The 16968-nt window shown below is 40.1% G+C and overlaps 1 protein-coding gene across 1 annotated transcript; it reads right to left on the bottom strand.

The window, feature by feature from the left end:
* Positions 1 to 66: 66 nt before the first annotated feature.
* Positions 67 to 15651, bottom strand: wdr47a (WD repeat domain 47a). Its single transcript, XM_023405927.1, has 17 exons — positions 15497 to 15651; positions 13723 to 13892; positions 13187 to 13270; positions 12916 to 13000; positions 11722 to 11853; positions 11396 to 11572; positions 10785 to 11296; positions 10505 to 10622; positions 5080 to 5261; positions 4013 to 4258; positions 3868 to 3931; positions 3209 to 3366; positions 2787 to 2950; positions 2518 to 2688; positions 2270 to 2401; positions 1867 to 2085; positions 67 to 1625 (listed from the first exon to the last, which is right to left on the bottom strand). Exons 2-17 carry the CDS (start codon positions 13878 to 13880, stop codon positions 1483 to 1485), a joined length of 2745 nt encoding a protein of 914 aa, XP_023261695.1. The 5' UTR covers positions 13881 to 13892; positions 15497 to 15651; the 3' UTR covers positions 67 to 1482.
* Positions 15652 to 16968: the final 1317 nt, after the last annotated feature.

Raw genomic sequence — 16968 nt, 5'->3', positions numbered from 1 at the left:
TCATTCATGTAGGCATCTTGTTTTGACTTCTTTTAAATGTAAACTCATCTCAACAACACAAACAGCTTGTGTAAAAGACACTTTATTTAACGTACCAGCAGTCTGACTTGAGTTAGCTTGAATTAATTTAAGTCACCTTTAAAAACAAGACTTAGAAAGGCTTAATACAAGAGCCACTAGCATTTCCAAAACATACTAATAACTGTACATACATAAACACAACTGAAATAAATACATCTATGTACGTATTAGTTTGGCCTCATTTGTTATACTATACATTAACATAAAAACTTAAATATGCATATTTGTAAGTAAATAATTGTTAAAAGACAAAAGTGCGCATGTAAAATACAAGAAAAGAATACAATGCATATGCCCCAAATACTGTTTCTAAATAAATATCAAAACACCCGTGCTTCCATTCAGATTTCGTTGTGCATATGGTTAGACCCTTTTTATGGGAAAAGACTGCCACCTACTGTTGTTATATTATTACAGCAGTAGACAAACCAAAGCTTTTAAACACTTAAAAATCCTAAATTGAATGCTAGGGTGCTCAACCAAAAATTACACTTTGTATTTCCCTTTGATGTCGACATAATAACGATCTTCCATTGCAAGCAAGCCATTGCAAGACACTGTAACTACTACAGCGCAAAAACACTGATTTCAAATTTAAAACAAATGCACAAGCTAATTTACACATTTTGAATTGGAGTAATGCAGTGGACACAGTAACATTAGACATCAGTACATCCCACAGGGAAGCAACAGCTGACTGATTGGCAGTTTGATGTCCACAGATTCAGCCTTCGGATAGGAAAAGCTCACTACTGACACACTGAAAAATTACATTTTACACCATAAATTCGACTCTTGTTTTCCCAAACAATATAGCAGCATTACACTAGCTGTAAGAAAATGATATGCAAAAGAAGGAATGTAGGATTCTTCAAAATAACTGACAAAATTTGATCCTGAAAAATGACCATATTATCTTTTTTTGTTTGTTTTTTTTACATTTTTGTTATGGAAACTGAGAACTGAAGGAAGGCACCATCATGAACAAAGCACTCTGTCCTGTCTAACCTCAACAACTGTAAGGAGTGAAGATGTACAATGACACCATGTGGATGAAGTGAGGAAAATGAATGATGCTGCTGTTTTACCCTCCTCAAGATGACAACAATCAGTGGGATAACTGCAATGTGAGAGATGTGAAGACAAAGGAGAACATGCAACATGTGTGCTTTTGATGCGTCACAGGTTTGTATCCATTTGGTTTCCTACAGACAGAAGGGAAAGGCTCATTCACCTGTGTGTGCGTACGTGTGTGTGTGTGAGAGAGAGAGAGAGTGTGTGTGTTTTCAGGCTCTAAGTGTCAGGTGTGTTGAAAGGGTGTGACCGAGTTGATAGTGCTGGAGGAGCAGTGTTGTTTTAGGGGTGTAGGGGGGTGTATGTGCGTGCTTGTGTGTGTGTGTGTTATGGGTTGTGTGTCCAGAGTGTGACAGTGCGGTCAGCAGAGGATGAGAGGAAGGACAGGTCTTGTGTGTGCCATCGACACTGAATCACCTTGTCGCCGTGCTCTCCCACCACGGTCAGAGGCAACTGTTTGGTCAGGTCACCTAAAACACACAGGAAACACAGCTCAGACAGGCACATACAACATCATGACGGACAACTGCTAAAGCCAAAACCACATCTCACAAGTTTTGGTCCAGACTCTTTAGGTCAGGTGGTTACTAGGTGTTTGGAGTTTAAATTTTCTGGTTTAGCCATTCACAGATATACAAACCTCCTAATAATTACAGTAACACATTGAAGGAAACTAGTGGTGGATAATGGTTCACATTAAATGCAACATACCTTGGAGGTTGGTGACCATGACCTTTGTGTCATAGGAACCGGTGAGCAGGTAGTGTGCTCCAGGGGAAAACCTAACAGATCGGACATCGCTGCTGTGCGGCCGGTACACCTGAACGATGCGTCCTCCTCTAATGTCATACAGCATGCATGCACTGTCTTCCTGTCCTGTTGCTAAGAGACGGCCACTCGGATCGACTGCTACCGAGGCAACGGGACTGCCTGTAGAGTGGAAAAAAAAGGGGTGTAGCTGTAAAAATCAGCATATGATTCCAGTGGAAATCTTTCTGTGCTGACTTAGAGCACCGGCAGCCATTATGGAAGCAGAGCTACTTCTGGTCTCATACATTGCTCACAACTTCCAATTTCCATGCATGCAGGTGAAAAGAATGACACGCAGCCATACCTGAGCCGTGGAAAGCAGTTCCCACTACTCGGACACAGCTGGGCACCCTGAGGTCCCAGAAACGCACCGTCTTGTCTTGGGAGCCGGAGGCAATCATCCAGCCTCCCCATGTGTACAGAGACAGAATGTGACCTGGACAGCAACAGAAAAATCACACATTTCTCAGTGGCAGTTGTTCCATCTTTGACTCTGCACTTCATGTTTTGAGTTCAGAAGGACAGGGTGGAGGGATGAAGTGGTCCGTGTACCTGTGTGTCCACTGAGGGCGTGCAGACCCTGTCCCCTCTGACAGTCAGTGGTGTAGATGTTACAGTCTCCTGCTCCGGCGCTGATCAAGATGGCTCCTCCGCTCTCTGGACCCTCCATGAAGGCCAGGTCTCTGATGGTGCCATCATGCATGCTGAACTCCAGGTCTGGGCCTGGGACACAAAGACACACACAGACAAAAAAAAAAAAATTAGGCTGCTGACACCAACAAACATGACTGTCATTGTGTATTCACGCAAAGCACGCTCACCTGTGGCGTTGCACGTCTCTGCACTAAAAGGTAAAACTTTGACATATTTGTCATTGGAGCCTGTGGCCAGCAGCTGCCCGCAGTGGCTCCAGGCCACACAGTAGATGGAGCCTTTGTGGTGTTTGTTTCTCTTAAAGCGGACAACTGGCTGCTTCGTTGGAGTGCTGCTTAGGAGAAGAGATTAAAAGACAGATAAGTAGTAGGAGAGAAGGTGAGAAAATGGTAGATATTTAAAAGGTAGTTGGTATTCTCTATGGTGTATGTTGACCTTGAAAGCAGAAAGTATTGGACTGCCAAATTAAGGTCATGGCTCTACAGGTACGGGACTTTGTACACTATCAATCAATTTTTGAAAGGAAGGGGGTTACTCATGATAAGAGAAACAAAAGTGTGATGGACATTGTTCTTCTTCCACAGGTTACCTTGTGTCCAGTGTTTCTGGATAAGCGCACACACGTAATGTTTTGGAGTTGGATCCCACAGCGTACAGCGACCCAGACGGGTGGAAGGCAACAGCACGAATAGCCTGAGTATCTTCCAGACTGTGCACGGGCACAAACAGACCTTTCGGCTTGTCACTCTGGAAACACACCCACATATAAAAACACATTAACACACAGATTACATGTTATAAGCAGTATAATGTACTGTGATCTTCTCTGCCCTCTGACATCCGTCCTCTCGTGATGCCAATGTGACATCACTGCCATTCACATGAAACTGTTGTAATCTGCTTAGTCAAATTAGCATTACACTGTATCGTCCTAGGCTATGAGGAAAAAAGGAGGGAATGTGATGAACTTTAAAATCAGATCAGAGAAGCTCAGAGGAAGATGAGTAACAACTGTTCCTGCAGAATGCCAGAACCAAACAGTTAATGTGAGAGACAATAAATGACAAACTGAGTGTGAATAATAAAGACCGTGAACGAACAGAAGTCATTTCAGGTTCAGCAGGATGATTACACGCTTGTTGAGGTATGAATTATTTACAGCAGGTCTGACAGAACTGTGGGAACATTATTTTCAGTGCTGACTTCACTGTTGCTGTGTTAACATGCTTTATTTTTTTCCATCCCTACCTGTTTACTTCGGGATAAGGAGCCTGGAGAGTCACCTTCTTGACCTCCTGCCTGTTTCTGCCCACTGCCAGCAAACAGAAAACACAGTCATCATCTAATTCTTGATATGAAATAATGTCCATGCACAAAAAGAAAACACACCTACCTCTGAGAGACAACAGGGGACTCATTTGGTGGCGAGACTTCGCACCCCCCCACCGTGCGCTGTGGGGTACTGCTGAGCACTCCTCCCCCTTGGGTCCGGCTCTGCTCCGGGGTCACAGATGGGGGATTGTTATTGTCTTCAGAGGCGGGCGTGTTCCCATTGCCATTGCACTGCTGGGCCAAAGATTTCACCTCCTCCCCTAAATTCTCCATTCCCACGTTTAGCTCCTCCAGCTTCTGGATGGACCTGAGTAATTCAAACAAATACATGCGCATGTACATTCATGATCTCTGTCTCCATAAACACTCAGCCTTTGCCTCTCTTGTTCCAGAGGGCTTTCTTGTATTTAGTTTAGGAGGGAACCTTCATTACTTTGTATTTCACTTCTGGGTACAGGCTGTTAGAGCACCGAGTGAGTTGACAGCCTAGTTAAATCTAGTTAAAACTACAAAGAGCACAGAACAAAAGAAAACTGAAGTAATGATGTAATTATGCACAGCTATCCTTGTGAATAATGCAGAGGTTACAGAGACAAGGAGAGGTAGGGGAGAGGGAGGACTGGGAGGAACTCTCGGGGGACAAATCAAAGGGCCTTTGTCCTGCTGACACATGCAAAAAAAATAATTCTACGTCATTTTTCTCATGTTGTTGAAGCTGAATGCACTCTTGTGATTTGAAAGCATTTTAAAGTTACCAAGGTAGATGTTTCAGATTTTTTTGGCTACATCACATCCCATGTGATATGATGTAGCACATCCCATGTGATGTGATGTAGCCCATCACAGCAGATGGTGCAGCCTGTGTGGAGTGGAGGCAGGTTTTGGGGGAGGTGTGTGTCATGCCAGGGAAAGCCACATGGGACCCATCATTATCAAGGCCTTAACATGTCTACTTGTTCTTGTCTAGACAGCTGCTCCTTCTCAATATTAAAAGCCATTCAGTGATTAGCAAACTCGCTCACCAGAACTACTGTGACAATAAGTTTGCCATATGACTGTGTTATATACAGGACATGCACTTCCTGTCTGTCAGGCAGCATTTAAGACCTTTTCCCATCGTGTCTGTACCTGTTGAGGAACTTCTCTGTGAGGCTGTGCTGCATGTCGCTGGGCGGGGGTTCCTGCTGGACCCCTCCCTCCAGAAGCATCTGCTGGTACATCTGCCTCTGCTGCTGCTTTTGCTCCAGGTGCTGCTGCACACGAAGACGCTGGCGATAATACTCCTCATACTTCTCTGTGGAGTCACGAAGCTGAGGATTGAGCACAAAACCGCTGATCCGTGAAAAGAATACATGGACTCATTTTATTCCTAATTTTCTTTCTCTGCTGCACATAGGTCATTCATGAATAATAAATTAATCAACTGTTGCATTAATAGTAAATAAGACAGGTGAATCAACTTGTATAAGCGAATTAGATAAAACGCTTAAATGCAAAATTTTATCACCTGTACCACTCTAGTACAGTAGTGAGTATTCACTATTCAAAGTCAGCATTGTGAGCATTTGAACCCTGCTCCACCCCAGTCTTCTGTCAGTTCAGGTATTAGAGGAAGGGGGGTTAGACAGGGAGCTGAGGACAGGTCACTTCCCCTCTCTGTCCTCTGCTTCCTGTCCTGACAATCTGATGGGAGCGGATCTATTTCAGGGGAGGGGAGGGAGACTGGCAGTGTGCCAGTGCTGGAAAAAGGGACGAAGGGCAGAGAGGGAAAACAAGACAGAGAGGATAAGAGCGTGACAGTGAGATCATAGAGGCCCCAAAGTCTGCTTCTGTTTCTGGCCTTTTCATGTGTCTCCAGGGCAACAGGCACAGCAGAGCAAAGCACTAACTTCACACCGAGCTGCACAAGGAGCCCAGAATAGAAAGCGTGAGACAGACAGACACAGATACTGTATTAACAGCGTGTTTACAGGCAACAGGGGGGCAGTAATGACTCATTTTTGTGGTTAAGCTCCCAGTGTCTCAAGCCACGTGTCACCACTGACCTGTGCTCAAATCCACCTGGGTCTCGAGCAAAGGCGTAGGTTTGGTGTCAACACTGGTAGGGACGCAGCAACCCCACAACCCCTCCAAAACAAAGAGATTGGCTTTTAACCAAGTGGTTTATACATTCAGGAATACCCATACGGAAATGTAATATATGTACATGTGTTGAATTTCCATATATGAATATATGTACATTGGAAGTAAAATCATGAATGTATTTAAAATATAGCCTATGGTGAAAAAATAGCATGTGAAACCTGTTAGAAATCAGAACAATATCATATATTGTTGTGTTGTATTGTATTGACATATATGAATAGCTAATAGAAACATGTATTTTTGTATGTCTGTTTATATTGGACATGTGTTAGATAGATATCGTCCATCCCAAGGCCTGCTATATATGTAAATATAAAAGATGACATATAGACGTAGATGTAGATGTATGTTTAAATTTCATATAAAATGTTGTTTAAATGTTGTTTAATAAAGTTGCATTTTACTATGAGTATTTCATGTATGTTATAAACTTATATCTTCATATATACAGAGGATATATATATGTCATAATAATATATCCCCTTATAGGTGACATGTGGTAACACAACTCTAGATATAGGGACATATATGTCACATATGTGTCGGAAGTTATAGTAAGTATACTAAGGCATAAAAAAGTCATGGTATAGTGAGGCATAAAATGTAATAAAAATGTCATTGTATAGTAAGGCACAAAAATGTCATAGTATAGTAAGGCATAAAAATGTAAAAAAAAAAAGGCATAGTATAGTAAGGCATAAAAAGTCATAAAAATGACATAGTATAGTAAGGCATAAAATGTCATAAAAATGTAAGGCATAAAAATGTCAAAAAAAGTCATAGTATAGTAAGGCATAAAATGTCATAAAAATGTCATAGTATAGTAAGGTATAAAATGTTATAAAAATGTCATAGTACAGTGAGGCATAAAAAGTCGTAAAAACGTCATATTATAGTAAGGCATAAAAATGTAAAAAAAAAAAGGCATAGTATAGTAAGGCATAAAAAGTCATAAAAATGTCATAGTATAGTAAGGCATAAAAATGTAAAAAAAAAAAGGCATAGTATAGTAAGGCATAAAAAGTCATAAAAATGTAAGGCATAAAAATGTCAAAAAAAGTCATAGTACAGTGAGGCATAAAAAGTCGTAAAAACGTCAAATTATAGTAAGGCATAAAATGTCATAAAAACGTCATAGTATAGTAAGGCATAAAAATGTAAAAAAAAGTCATAGTATAGTAAGGTATAAAATGTTATAAAAATGTCATAGTATAGTGAGGCATAAAATGTCAAAAAACGTCATAGTACAGTGAGGCATAAAAAGTCATAAAAATGTAAGGCATAAAAATGTCAAAAAAAGTCATAGTACAGTGAGGCATAAAAAGTCATAAAAACGTTATAGTATAGTAAGGCATAAAATGTCAAAAAAACGTATACTATAGTAAGGCATAAAAATGTCAAAAAACGTCATAGTATAGTAAGGCATAAAATGTCAAAAAACGTCATAGTATAGTAAGGCATAAAATGTCAAAAAAAAGTCATAGTATAATAAGGCAAAAAAATGTCAAAAAACGTCATAGTACAGTAAGGCATAAAAATGTCAAAAAAAGTCATAGTATAGTAAGGCATAAAAATGTCAAAAAAAGTCATAGTATAATTAGGCACAAAAACGTCAAAAAACGTCATAGTATAGTAAGGCATAAAATGTCATAAAAACGTATACTATAATAAGGCACAAAAACATCAAAAAAAGTCATAGTATAATAAGGCAAAAAAATGTCAAAAAACGTCATAGTACAGTGAGGCATAAAAAGTCATAAAAACGTCATAGTATAGTAAGGCATAAAAATGTCAAAAAAAGTCATAGTATAATTAGGCACAAAAACGTCAAAAAACGTCATAGTATAGTAAGGCATAAAATGTCATAAAAACGTATACTATAATAAGGCACAAAAACATCAAAAAACGTCATAGTATAGTAAGGCATAAAAAGTCATAAAAACGTCATAGTATAGTAAGGCATAAAAATGTAAAAAAAAAAAGTCATAGTAGAGTAAGGCATAAAAAGTCATAAAAAAAGTAAAAATGTCATAGTATAGTAAGGCATAAAATGTCATAAAAACGTCATAGTATAGTAAGGCATAAAAATGTCAAAAAAAAAGTCATAGTATAGTAAGGCATAAAAAGTCATAAAAACGTCATAGTATAGTAAGGCATAAAATGTCATAAAAACGTCATAGTATAGTAAGGCATAAAAATGTCAAAAACAGTCATAGTACAGTGAGGCATAAAAAGTCATAAAAACATCATAGTATAATTAGGCACAAAAATGTCAAAAAACGTCATAGTACAGTGAGGCATAAAAAGTCATAAAAACGTCATAGTATAGTAAGGCATAAAAATGTCAAAAAAAGTCATAGTATAGTAAGGCATAAAATGTCATAAAAACGTCATAGTATAGTAAGGCATAAAAATGTGAAAAAAAGTCATAGTATAGTAAGGCATAAAATGTCATAAAAACGTCATAGTATAGTAAGTCATAAAAACGTCATAGTATAGTAAGGCATAAAATGTCATAAAAATGTCATAGTATAGTAAGGCATAAAAATGTGAAAAAAAGTCATAGAATAGTAAGACAAAAAAAGTCATAAAAAAAAATGTCAAAAAACGTCAGTACAGTGAGGCATAAAAAGTCATAAAATGTCATAGTATAGTAAGGCATAAAAATGTGAAAAAAAGTCATAGAATAGTAAGACAAAAAAAGTCATAAAAAAAAATGTCAAAAAACGTCAGTACAGTGAGGCATAAAAAGTCATAAAATGTCATAGTATAGTAAGGCATAAAAATGTGAAAAAAAGTCATAGTATAGTAAGGCATAAAAATGTCAAAAAATGTCATAGTATAGTAAGGCATAAAAGTGTCAAAAAAAGTCATAGTATAGTAAGTCATAAAAACGTGAAAAAAAGTCATAGTATAGTAAGGCATAAAAAGTCATAAAAACGTCATAGTATAGTAAGGCATAAAAATGTCAAAAAACGTCATAGTATATTAAGGCATAAAATGTCATAGTATAGTAAGGCATAAAAAGTCATAAAAACGTCATAGTATAGTAAGGCATAAAAATGTCAAAAAATGTCATAGTATAGTAAGGCATAAAAGTGTCAAAAAACCTCATAGTATAGTAAGGCATAAAATGTCATAAAAACGTATACTATAATAAGGCACAAAAATGTCAAAAAACGTCATAGTATAGTAAGGCATAAAAACGTGAAAAAAAGTCATAGTATAGTAAGGCATAAAAAGTCATAAAAACGTCATAGTATAGTAAGGCATAAAAATGTCAAAAAAAGTCATAGTATAGTAAGGCATAAAATGTTTTAAAAAACGTCATAGTATAGTAAGACATAAAATGTCAAAAAAATGTCATAGCATAGTAAGGCATAAAATGTCATAAAAACGTCATTGCATAGTAAAGCAAAATAGCGTCATAGTATAGTAAGGCAAAAAAAGACATAAAAAGTCATAATATAGTGAGGCATAAAAACATCATAGTATAGTATTGCATAAAAAGCCAAAAACGTCATGGTATTGTATGACCAAAAAAAGTCATAAAATCATAGTAATATATGGCATAAAATGTCATAAAAAAGTCATAATATAGTTAGGCATAAAAATTTTTTTTTTGTTTTATGGGATTTTTCGACAGAAATTCAACTCATACTTTGACATATCTACCATTTTATGTTTACTCCTGCCAGCAACCTGACTGCTAGCAGCTAGAAGCTAGCAGACAGAAGCCAGAATTAGCTTGCTAGTTAATGCTAGCTAACATGGTTAATAAAATCAGTTGACATTTTTCTGTTGACCTTGGGTACTACTGCAATGATCTCACATGACGTGAGTGTTGAAATAGCCCCAGCCCCTTTCAGTCAATCAAATGCTAGCATACCTAAATCGGTTGTCTTGAGGTCGTAGCCTCTTGGAGGGCACATTGTAATGTTCTAATATGACTTTACTCCAAACATAGTGCGAATAAGTAGTGATCCTATATGTATCCTGTCTATGTGTTACATATACAAAAGCCCATTTCTCACATGCATTTAAGGTACTCATGAAGTGGTTGGAAAAGATTAGGTCATACTAACACTACAACACGTCAAGACTTCCCACAGAAAGTAAAAATCTCCCATCCAAAGATAATCACAGAGCTATGATGGACTGAGACAGCCAATACATTACTCTGAGCAGCCATGTCAGCCTTGACAGTGATGAGGCTGCAACTGTAGGAGGAGGATGACTCAGACACATAGTACTAAAAAGTTAGTCAGATATGCCCTATGTTTAGACTTTCACTGTCGGCAACACCCATCAAGAAAAAAAAAAACATAATTAAACACAGGACTTGTTCAGTAGTGTGTGACATGCAACAGGTCTAACAAGTTAAAAAGCAAAGGTCAATGATGTTTACCTCATTCCTGTCACCAGAGCCAGCTGATGGTGCGTCCTCGCCCGGAGCGGAAGCAGGACGCAGATTCTGAGCTCCAGCTGAACTCATCATCTTATCCACAGGTGTTTCTGTCCTCGACCTTCAGAGAGAAAACACACCCAACAGCAACAGATTATTTAAGACATGTTACAAGGTGTTGAATAAAGTCTGTGTGTCAGAACATTGACAGGGCTTGTTCCAATTGTAACTCTACACAAAGAGTTTGACAGAAACGGGTTTAACTGTAGATCTGATCCCTTACGTTTCAGGGGATTCCTCAAAGATGCTGTGGCAGTCGGAGCTCTCCATCATGAGACTCCTGCTGAGGCTCTGGCCTCCTGCTCCGGGATAGTGGAAGTTGGCAAACGAGTGGGACATGGGAGAGACCCCTTTACCCGGCACTATTTCCCCGCCGCTTGCTCTCTTATCCTGGCCAGACAGCCCATAGGACAAGCCGTCCAATGCTGGGTTCAAGGAACGCGACATATAGGTGTCGGCAGACTGGGGGCGGCGGAGGGGGGAGGAAGGGTAGGGAGACAGTTTGCTGATGAGCGGGGTGAGGAGGTCAGCATAGCCAGTTTTAGCAGGTTTCACCAAGCGGTCCACGTGGATGTTGAGTTGCTTCTGTTCGAAGGCGCAGGAGAAGACGCTGTGGGAGAGGTTCTGCATCCAGGAGAGCATTGACAGGTCCAGGTCGTCACAGCCATTACCGCACAGCATGTCAACACCCAGGAGGACCTCACTCTCTGTGATCTCTTCACCCGTCGCCTTGCTCTGCATCGAACAACAGCAACTTAACCACCAACACACTGCTTCAGAGGTACAAAGAACTTTTAAAAATCTGTATTTATGTTTAGTTTTAGTTGCTCAAACCTGGCAGAACTCCACACAGCACTCATAGAGGACTCCCTTGAGAAGCAGCTGGAAGAGGCGATCCCTGCTGGCTTTGAACCCAGCCTCACTCAGCTTCCTGTCTGCTGGGATGAACTCCGCCACCATGGTGCACGCCTCCTCAAAACACTGCACCCTGGCTGTGCTCGGGTTCCAATCCTGAGGGACCCCAAGCACAGACATCAAGATACACTCCAAACACAGGGAGGCAACATCATCAACAAAAAATGTTACTGTTAGAGGAGTGAAGTCGTTAAGAAAGGTGCACAGGGGGAGTCACAGCACATCTACTACAGCTAAATTCTTGCCTTGAACTCAGCATGGTTTGTGAGGCGTGGCAGAGTGAGGAGCAAACACAGTTTGCTGTAGTCATCTTTAGAGGGACAGAACTCCTCCAGGGCATGGAGACACTTGACTGCTTCCTGCATGGTGAACTCCAACTGAAAAACATGAAATACATCTCAGATGAAAAATTCCCCTCTGAACAGTAGAGTTAGAAAAACAATATACTTTTTGAAAGAGCTTTATCTCTGGCAGCACATTGGAGGCACAGATGACTTTTAAATGTTTCATGTGAGGCTGAAAAAACAAAAAAACAGATTCACAGCGAACATACACAAGAGATCAGAAAATCTTCACTTCAACTATTTGTCCTAAAATCTCATCCTGAACCATCCTGACAAGTCATTGCCAACACACAATGAAGGCCATATCACAACAACCAATACACAGCCCTAAGCACACTATTGCCAGTCAGCACATGCGCTGATACAATGCCCACAGATGCCCAAAGAAGTCTGATCCAATCCTGTTAATAGGACACGATAGCTCTGGCACAATGTCACAAACGGCATCCACAGCTACGCCATGTGACACCAAGCCCACAGCTAGCCTAATTTAAGAATATGAGTGGAGAAGACAGAATGAGTGTCTCAGCATGTGTGATTATATGAAATCGTGTGTGCCATATCTATTTATTTGGCAGGCTAATTATTACCAATTAGGATTTAAAAAGTATTAGATTTGATTACGAGCTGTCTCTGTTTTCTGTTTTAAGAGTTTATGATTGGCAGAATCGAGGTGTTCTCCAGGACATCACATGTGAACAGATCTATTCTCCAAAATGGCTTATTCTCAGAAACATAAACAGCTTAATCCAGATAAGTCCTTGACCACAGTGTGGCCACTGTAGAGCATACACACACACACAAAGCCTGCCTTTTCTTCTCTTTGTTAACAAGTCATCAGGTTTGTTAAGATTACTTGTTCAAACGACACGTATTAAAAAATGTTGTTTGCTTCTCTTCTTGTCTCTGAGATTCAGCCTTTTTGTTTTGTTTACTGAAATAACAATCAGTGACAGTCAGTGGGAAGACAAAGCAGCGATGTTACAAAATCTATTCAACAGGATGGAGATTCAAGGCTTAGGAGGTTTCGGGGCTGAGATAATATAAAACATACTGACAATCTATGAATTCACCAAATTTAGCGTTTTGACTTACGTGCTGTGGCTCATCTTCTGCAGACATGGCGTTATTCACACACAGAGCCTCCAGAAACTTCTGCTTCAGGATGATGTAACGAAACCTGAGTACAACATACAGCGGCTTAAAACACAAGCAGTTTGAGTTGTGTTCATGTTGTTTGTTTGTAACTTGGAAATTATGATGCACATGGGGTCGAGTGACTTTGAGCCAAACAACTAATAAATGTAATAAATAAAAGTACGAGGGAACTAGAACACACCGGCAGTGATTCAGCCAGTGAACTCACCTTTTTCTGTCAAACTTGTCCATGCACTCCAAAGGCTGAATGAACTGCAAGACCTCATCCCACTGCCCATCAAGCACCAGTTGCCTGAAACAGAAACGGTGCCTTTTAATCCACACCTGGAACTGAGTCCTCGTATTTAAATGTCCAACAAATGAACAAATTTAAATGATGTTTTAATTGAAACACACTGGAAGGTCTCTGAATCCCTAATTGCTGTGATATATTCTTGACAAAGGCGAGACAGCCTGTTAGCAGACACTTCACACTAGAAGGTGAAATAATGTATTTAATACTCAGGCTGAGTAGAACTGCAGATGACACACTGCTGGCTGACTTACAAGGGAGCACTCACATCTAATGCACGGGTGCAGTGTTACACTATCTACAATGCAGAGGACACTATCAGAGACACTAAACTTGAGACTGGAATAGCTACCCGTTATTCCTGTGCCAGAGCACGCAGCTTTTTGGAGCTGCAACCTGACATGACCATAGCATGACTTTATGATGTGATTGTTGCTGTTGAGTTCAACTACCTGAGAAAGAGCATGTCGTCCGAGTAGAGCCCATTGATGACTCCACTCTCCTTTTCCAGAGCCAGCATGCTAATGTGTAGTTTCCTGGAGTTTAGAAAGTCCAGGATCACCTTGATGATCTCTACCTCCTTCACATTTATCGTTTCTTCCGCTGTCATGGTGACGACGGACTGACACCGAAGAGAGTTTTTCAGCAACACACAAAAGGAAAAAAACAGCAATCAGAACAGTAGTTTTTTTTTCTGAAACTCGGGTCCAGAATGAGAAAAGAGGGGTGGAAAGTAGGGCAATTATTCAATATTACTGTTACTGACTTTAGCAGAATCATATGATATTTTCTTATCATGTTATCCTTCAGCAATTATTTGTTGTCTGAATTCATTAATCTGACAAAAAAAAAAAAAAAACTGAATATGAAGGTCTTATGTGTAACACACACACAGTGAGGCGCAGTTCATTGCTTTGAATATCAGATCGATTCTCTTCACATGCAAAATCATACATGTCATTATCAGACAATGTCATTATTGTTACTGGGATAATGATTTCAACCATATCACCCTGCCCTTAAGACAATTTGCTCTTGAGGACATGCAGATGCTTGAGTGGAGCTGGTCAGCAGCAGTGACTGGAGGACTGTGGTTTGACTGGACACCTCCAATGCATGTGATGAACTGCATATATCTGAAATAAGTAGTGCCTCATTTTGTTTGCAGGGTACACAACAACAAGAGGCCTCATACAGATTTTAATTTTAGTCCACAGGCTGATCAACCTTCAGCCAACATGCAGATGATACTCATGCCAACATCTCCTCCAACATTGCTTCACCTGCTCTGTAAAATTCAAGCAGTGCAGATTGATGATTTGCATATTCATACTATCTTTAGGATCCATCAATTCAAATACATTTGTGGTGTTATGCAAATGTGAGAGCCAAAGATTCTGCTCTCTTTAATGCTCTCCAGTATTTCAGTGAAACATTATCCAACAACATACAGCTGCTTATTTCTATTATGCTAGGAGTCCAGTTTTACCTGGTCAGATGATCAGGCTATAGTGAGGGCACAGTCTGCAGTATGTTAGTTTTTAATCATCACATTCAACCTAAGTTTCTAATGTTGTGATTACGCCAAAATGTTATGACACCACAGACCAAACAGATATGATTTTACAGAGGCTAAGTCAACAGAGTCAGCAAAAGTAGCAACTACAGTATCTAACTTAGCTTGAAAGGATGCACACTCCTCTCCACATGTTGTGTTCACAGAGGAGAGAATAGTCTTTTATATTACTGTCATGACTGTAAGTAGCCTCCAATGTATTTGCGGTTATCTATCTGAATAGCGAGCTTCAACAATTGCACATCATCAGACACAAAACTAACAATAAAGCGATTTTACCGAGCTCACAAATAACCCAAGGCAAGCACACAAGCACTGCAGTCCCGCTAAGCTAGCATGAGAGATGGTTAGCTAATAACACTGGCACTGAGCCACAAGTCAAATAGTATAAGAAGCTTAGTCTACTTGTTAGCTTTACATAGCTAGTGAATTTAGCGACCGGATTACAGCAAAACCAACAAACAGCTAGTTACCGTTGGAGCTCATACAAAGCTGACTAATTTAACGGGCGGTTGGAAGGGGAAGCTGACAGCTAGCCAGGCCGAGGGGAGAGAGGCATCATCCGCTAGTTAGCCGGACGGGCGGGGTGCGCGCTGACAGCCTCCCCACCAACAACACAAATCTGCCTCTGTGCTGCGATTAATACTCACCTGTTTCTAAAAATACATGGGATGAAAAACGCTGTCCCCCTGGGTGGTTCCGTGCTGTTGACAGACGCTGTCACGACGGTATTGTCAGTGTTGTTTGTCTTGCCTGACTGTCCCTCCTCCTCCTCCTTGTCTGACTGTGTCCCCTCCTTGCTGGATCTTACTGCGCCGCTACGCTGCGGTGCTGCTGCCCTGCCCTGCCTGCTGCCTTCCTGCCGCCTGCAGGAGCACCGCCTCCATCCATCTTCCACACACATGAGACTCCACATCGTCACATATTGTGGCAGAGATAATAGGATGTTATTGATTATGGCAAATACCAGAGTATTAAGATATATTAAATGCAAGCCAAAAGACAGAGTCGTGCAAATGTGCTGAAATGGGGGTCCCTTTTATCTTAGTTGCAAAAGTGTCCTTTTCAATTCGCAACTTTTAATGTCCTCACTCACTGCCTGTCATGGATGGATTACTCAAAGGGCCAACCAGCACAGCTCCAGGAGCCCAAGGAGTCAGGGAGCCCGTGTCTTCACCTGCAAAATATTCCAGAAAAAGACACAAAAGGACCGATATAGATGCAACATGACCCTAAGAAACGGAGAAGCACAAAGAGAAGCAAAACAGCACAAAACAACCAGAGATAGACACAAAATGTGTTGTTTGTGGTCATTTTGTGTCTCTTTCACTCTCAGTGTCTTGCGCCTTTGTTGGACTGACAACAATTGAATTTTTTTTCTTGTTTAGTCTTGGAACAAATGCACAGTGACAACAAATGTGTGTATGGTCCTGCAGAGTATACAGACCCATTGTAATCTTTTTCTTCTGATAGTCTGTGCTTGTGCAACCTACAAAGCACAATAATAATGATCAAGGCTGATAATCATGATCACTCAGGCAAAGTTGGCAACGATCCTAGGCCCAAGACCCTCAGGGGCCCCACAAAGCTCCAGGTTAACTGCATGTTGGCTAATTTGATTAACTGCAAATGTCACAAGTAATTTGCAACACTAAAATACAAAGTCAAGAAAGGCCGGTCCTGCGTTACAGTGTCATCCTAATTTTCTGTGTTGTAATCTTGCTTTTCTGGTTTATTCTCCACTTCATCTGCTTCATGTCTGTCCATCCTTGAGAAAGGATTCATGCTGTTCGTGGACATTTATTCCTTTTTTCCACATTAAATGGTTTGAATTGAGGGTCTAAGGATAGAGAGCGTCATATGCTGTATAGATTGTAAAGTCCCTTGAGGGAAATTTGTGATTTGTTATAGTATAAATAAAAGTGACTTAAGACTTAAGACTTGACATTATTATGGCACCAGCAGGTAAAGCATCAGTGCATGATATTTACTTATGTATTTGAAAAGATAAGGACAAGAGAGTGATATCATGTCAGTCAACATTAATATCAGTTTCAAACAAAAAGGAATCACAGTACACTTGAATCAATCAAGACAGGAATATGAAATGAGACACCATGAG

This window comes from Seriola lalandi, unplaced genomic scaffold (genome assembly GCF_002814215.2).
Source record: "Seriola lalandi dorsalis isolate HSWRI2012SDOR001 ecotype SW California unplaced genomic scaffold, Sedor1 jcf7180002054290, whole genome shotgun sequence".
Classification (NCBI taxonomy): Eukaryota; Metazoa; Chordata; class Actinopteri; order Carangiformes; family Carangidae; genus Seriola; species Seriola lalandi.
This window is presented reverse-complemented; position numbering and strand designations above follow the sequence as displayed.